Here is a 6,189-nt window from a genome sequence, read left to right on the forward strand (position 1 = left end):
AGATTTGTAAAACAGTGTTACTTAACTGTTATTTTAAAGGCTGGTTGCAACTAGGAATCGTATCAACATTAAGAAATAGAGGTACACATCAAGGAACAGAGAAATTTGGGCATTTAGTAAGCTGGAGATTTATCTGAAACAGTAAACTCACTTCCTCTTGTAATCATTTATGCTTAAATATCTCACAAACTGTAATTTTTGGATGACTGAGTGAAGGGAAATGCAATTCTCCTTCTCTATTTATGGATGGGGAGAAGAGACAGAGAGAGAAATAGGCGAAGTGCAACTTGCTTACACCTGGGGCAAGTGGATGGATCTCTCGTCTGAGTGCACTCAACTCTACAGACATGCCTCAGGTTACTTTAATGTTCACAGGGTGAAAAGGGAATACATTCAGTTCTCCTTTAACCTTCGTAAGTGCTGGCTCAACTGATTAGCATCTATCTTTATTTGAATGTGCATGTTATTGTTAATCTTGCTGTGTCTGTGATATTAACTTGGCTAATATCAAAATAATTTTAGGTAAGTTTTTCTTGGCTTTTGTTCATTTTTTATCAGAAACATTCTAGCCTTTTTCTGCTTGAATCTAAGGTAACTGAGTGGTTTTATTGTGGGCTCTTAAAACATTGGTGAATTTTTTTTCCAAAGGGTTTTGAGCCAAGGGACTTACTGTGAGAGACTATTCCTCATATTCTGTATACATTAAAAAAAAAAATTAAAAAAAAAAAAAAATCTTTGCTTTCAGAGTGTATGTTGGTATGTCTAAATTCATCATACATCTGGCTGGGGTTTTCCTCCCTGAATTCATTGGATCAAAGCAATAATATAAATCTAAGTTTTTATTCATTAGCTTCTCTCAAAGTTTTTTAATTTGCTGGAATTAAATAGGGAATCTGGGAATAATACATGATCATAGATACAGTACGTATCATGTGTGCTTATTTGCGGAATGTCAGTGGAGGGTTACATGAAATCCTTTTGTTTTGCTGTAGTATGATTCCAAAGATTCTTTTGTAGCTTGGGACATGGAGTCTAGAGCAAGAAATGTGAGAGGTATCTGCCAAGAGAAGATAACATGAATTTAATTCTAGCACTGCTGCTGTTCTTAACTATGTTCTGATTGGCCAGCAAGACTGCAAAAAGAGTCTTGGTCATGTCTGTATGACTTTGAATACCTATCAGGAGGAAGAGCAATCCAGGGTCACAGTGCTTTAAACTCTGTCAGTTAGGTCTCGGGAGGGACTAGATGTGTTGCAGTGACCAGAGAGGAAAAAAATGTAACTAACTGCTTTGAGACCAACACTTTTTTTTCTTCCCCCTTTTCAGCTAAACTAAGTTCAGTTTAGGATGGTGTTTAAAACTTTAATGTTAATGAAGAGTGACAAACAAATGACGAGCCAGTAGTGTCTATATGAAGAAAAAAACCCTGAAGATTAGTTTTGTGTGTATGATACTCCTTTCCCAAATAGTTGGAGAGATGAGAGCTTTAGCCTCATTCATGTATTAGTCATTTCAGCTATTCAGGAAAGAATTGTGTATTATCAGTACAAATTTTATTTTACTTTAGATAGGGGTCACTGCAGGATTGGGCTGAGATTTAAAGACACTGGAAGAAACTACTTCGAGTAGATACACACCTGATCTGCTTTTGAAGGCATGCCTGTGCTAGCTGTACAAAGACACAAGTATCCAGTAATCTCTGTACCTGTTAAATCTCTGCCTTATACCACAGAGTTAATAATATTTTGCAGGACGTACAGACTATACTGATAATGAAATATTTGCAATATATGAATAAACATTTTATATTTGTATTGTTGCTGTTTTAGCTATGCTGACTGAAAGATGACAGGCTTGTCATGATTTTGTCTTCAAAGAAAGACTTAGTCATTTTCGAAAAACTTTTTCCTGGTCACTCAATCCAGGCTGATGCCAAACTCATGTACTTTAGGGGGATGTTAAGTGACTATTTAGGAGAGTCATGCAGAGGCCAGGCATACTTCAAGCTAAGAAGTTACTTTACTCCAGATTTGGGAATAATGCTGTTGTTCTTGGTTCCACACAGATGGTACCAGACAGGAAGAAGTGGAAGGTGAACTCAGTGAAGAAGAACGCTGGTTTGGAAATTCTTCAGAAACTCCTTCAGAAGCATCATATGGAGAAGTCCAGGAGAACTTTAAGTTGTCTCTTGAAGACAGAATCCAAGAGCAGTCCACTTCCCCAGATACTTCTTTGGGAAGTGCAACTCCTAGCAGCAACACAGTGGAGCTGGGATCCATTGAAAATGAGGCACTAAGAGATACATTACCGAGCAAAGAGCACCTTTCTCCTGATGTGTCATCTCTCTGTGAAGAAGACCCTCCTGGTCCAAATAAGCCACTGAGTAGTAATCTGAGGCGGCTACTGGAGGCTGGTTCCCTCAAGCTGGATGCTGCTGTTACAGTCAATGGCAGAGTTGAGTCCCCCGTAAATCTTGGCTCAAATCTTTCCTTCTCTCCTCCTGCTCATCATGCCCAGCAGCTAAGTGTTCTTGCCAGAAAGCTTGCCGAGAAACAGGAACAAAGTGACCAATACAATGCAAGTAGTCACTTTATATGGAATCAAGGCAAGTGGTTGCCAAACTCAACCACCACCTGTGGTTTGTCCCCTGATTCAGCTATCCTGAAACTGAAAGCTGCAGCCAATGCTGTTCTACAGGACAAATCTCTTTCAAGGACTGAAGACACTGTAAGATTCGAATCCTTTTCCTCACCTTTTAGTTCTCAGTCAGCCAGCTCCACGTTAGCAGCTTTATCTAAGAAAGTAAGTGAAAGAAGCATGACTCCTGGGCAGGAGCACCCGCCTCCAGCTAGTTCTTTCCTTTCTCTGGCTTCCATGACCTCTTCAGCTGCCCTTCTCAAGGAGGTTGCTGCAAGGGCTGCAGGCACGCTGTTGGCTGAGAAGAAGAAATCACTGGTTGCTGACGATCCCCTGCAGCTTTCAGAGGTGAAGCAAGAGAAAGCAACTGCACCACAGTCTTTGGAATTATTGTTACTGCCAGTCCCTAAGGGAAGAGCATCCAAACCCACTAGTACAGGTATGGATACAGTTTGAGCCGCTAAGTAGAATGTATTGGTTTTGCTATAGGCTTTTTTAACATCTCTGCCATTGGTCTGGATTTGGTCTGAGTCCACGTATTATGAGAATAAGAAATAGGTAGTTTAGGTAAACAATAGAAAAGCTTTTTTGAAATACTGCTTGAAGACCAAACTGTCACAAATGTTTCCACATTTGAAAGATCTGAGTGTACAGTTCAGTACTTCTTTCTTTTAATTCTATACAATGGTATTTTTTCCTCTTACCAAGTTCAGAATAAGTCCAGAAAAAATATTTAATGGAGAAGATGAAAGAATCCCTGTAAGAGAGCTCATGGTATCAGTGAGCAGGTACAAAACTAGTGCTTTTTGAAATATTGGACAAGGGATAGTTCTCCCTCCTGCTGTCTCTATCACAAATGGACTTCTGTATAATCACTTACTACCCTGTCCTAATTTACCAGAGTATATTATGATGTTGCCACTTTTTGTTAAAATTTTTTGCAGCAGTTTGATATTTTACAATACTTCGTTGTTTAAAAAAAAAAAAAAAAAAGGCAAACTGCATTTCTCTAATTTTCTCAACAAGAACCATTTTACACTTCTGACTACCCTCCACCAGTTCCAGCTGTCAGCAGTGAAGGAATCAGTCTTATAGGCAATAAGAAGAAACAGTCTTGGTAACAAAAGCTTTCAAGAACTGGTCAAGCTATGCAGGGAAATTTGAATGATACATCTTCAAAATAAGGAAAAATAAGGTTTCTTTTATCTCCTTCTATAAAAAGTTCACATCATGGATTTGTTATTTCTGGTAGAACATACAGCTTCAGGTGTCATCAGTGTTCTCCCTGGAGTGGCGCTTTGCTGCAGAGGGGAAGGAAGCCTATCAGCTATCTTCATGAGGTGCACAAAGTGGTTCAGTATATTAGAGCTTTATCAGGCTGAGTTTTATCAGGAACACTATCTTGACTGTACAGGTGTAGCAAGCCAGTGTACATATGTGAAGTCTGACATGGGCATTGTATAATGGCACTGCGGTCTTTCTGACCTAGCCTTTTTGTTTATTGATATTATGAGGTCTGATCTTTCCTTGTGCAGCTCTTGCTGAAAGCCCACAGTGTAGAAGCTATTGGATTGACAGCAATGCTCACTCCTCCCTTGGAAGAGGAGGGGGAGGGATGTGATGAGGTGCATCTGGTACCATTTTTTTGGTCTGAGCTACATGTGTTCTACAAATGCTTTGCTGGTGTGTTTTACCAAGGCAATTAAAATGGCAAACTATTCTTGGCATGGGACTAGCCTAAGGTTTTCATTAGTTTAGATCAAGTCCTTTTTGGAGTAACAAGCTAAACCAGGAAAAGGTCCTTTCATGTGGGAATAGGAGTACACCCACTGGCTACTCAACAGTGTGGCTGTGGGCATTAACGTAACGTAACTTTCACCATGAAGACTGGCTTTCATATAAGAAAGGCAGCAATGTATAGAAAAGGAGTAAGATTAAAATTTATTGGAAGTTATTAGTTTATTTCCTGCTGCAGAAAAAGTTGTTCACATCAGAAGTTTTTACTGGGGAAAAGTAAATGGTTGTAGCAAAATCCAGGTTCTGTGTTTGACCAGCAAACTGTGGGTTTTGTCTGTGCGGCTTATACTAGGGGAGTGCTCTGCACCAGCAGTGTGCAGTGTGCTGGTAGTACTGGCACTTTATAAACTAGCTCTGATGCTGCAAATTCCTAGCAACTATTCTCTTTGCTGAAGGCCCAAGCATACTGTGCTGCTAAAAGATAACAATGGGGGCTGACTGCCTCAGGTCCTTGGTAACCGAGGAACAAATACTCATTTTTTTATAGTATATGGGACTAGTGTCCCAAGAGGAAGGGTGTTTCCTTTCAGTTCATAGGCACTGGACCAATGCCAGTTGGCATCCAAACAAACTTTATAGTGCAGTGTTCATAACAGAAGTTCTTTAAGTTCATTTTCTGATATGCCAGTAAGATTTTTCCTTTCTAAATAATTAACCGACTGAAAATAAAAAACAAGCTGGTAGTTAGCATATCTGGGTGTTGATTATGGACAGCTGTACTACTTGATTCCTTCAGCCATGGAGAAATGCAGCTTGCAAAAAGAGGTCACTGTTTAGTGACCTTTGAAGACTTCACTTCTGTAAAAGTTGAGTAGGGCAGCTAAGCCTGTATCTTTGCCATGACAATAAATGTTGCACATTCCTGATTCTTTTTGCCCCTACAACCTTATGGCACTAAAAGCAAAAAAAAATATTTTATTTTATAGTGTTGTTTTTGTGTGTGTCTGAGACTTGGGTGGTTTTGGTCTTGTTCCCAGAGAGAGATGCCTTTTCCCAGTAGGCATAGCTTGAGAGGTGTTTTTTTCCCCTCTCATACTTTGAACGTTAAAGGCACTGGTGAGTTTGCTTTGTTGTTACGAATTTGATTCACTTACCCACCAGCAACACGTAGCTTTGGTTATGAGATCAATACTCAGTGAGATTAATTAGATGTCGACAAGTAAGGAACAGCAAAGATGGAGGCTATTTAAAGAGGACTGTGTTAATAACAAGAGCATGCCTGCTACTCTTTTGTCTACCATGTTGAGCTATTTGCTCAGAATTATTACAGGCAAGAAGCTGGCTTGTCACAGCATAGTCATCTCTGAAACTGCATGTCAGGTTTGGTGGACCTAATCATTACTTGCATAGGTTATAGTAAAGTGGCACAAACTAACTTTTCTATCAATCTATTTATATTGCCAATTTTATAAAATGCTTGTGTTTGGGATGAAATTGAAAAGGAAGCCTGGAATCTCTGTTAAAGTTCTGATGTTGTTTTTGAAAGAGACCTTCTTTTACTGACTGAATGCTCGTTTGGTGTAACTTTTTGCCCATAATGCTTGCAGCTTTGTTCCTGAAGCATCTTTGGGAAGTACTGGCTGATTCTCTCCTCACTGGAGTCACTATTTCCAACTAATTGACACAGTGTGACATGAAATAGACAACAATATAAATGCAGGAAAGCTGAAGCCCATGAGTTTTTTTCTTATGCTGAGGTTTACGTAGTATAGTAAAGAGGTAACATGGTTCAGCTTTGGAGAGCGTTGGCATTCC

At 39.5% G+C, this 6,189-nt stretch overlaps 1 protein-coding gene across 1 annotated transcript in view; it reads left to right on the forward strand.

The window, feature by feature from the left end:
- Window positions 1-246: 246 nt before the first annotated feature.
- The window catches only part of ZNF827 (zinc finger protein 827), a 77,491-nt gene continuing 71,548 nt past the window's right edge, over window positions 247-6,189 (forward strand). The window contains 2 exon segments of the mRNA XM_010288403.1: window positions 247-289; window positions 2,066-3,076. Of these exon segments, the coding sequence (XP_010286705.1) occupies window positions 247-289; window positions 2,066-3,076 (1,054 nt within the window).

This window comes from Phaethon lepturus, unplaced genomic scaffold, assembly GCF_000687285.1.
Source record: "Phaethon lepturus isolate BGI_N335 unplaced genomic scaffold, ASM68728v1 scaffold15010, whole genome shotgun sequence".
NCBI lineage: Eukaryota > Metazoa > Chordata > Aves > Phaethontiformes > Phaethontidae > Phaethon > Phaethon lepturus.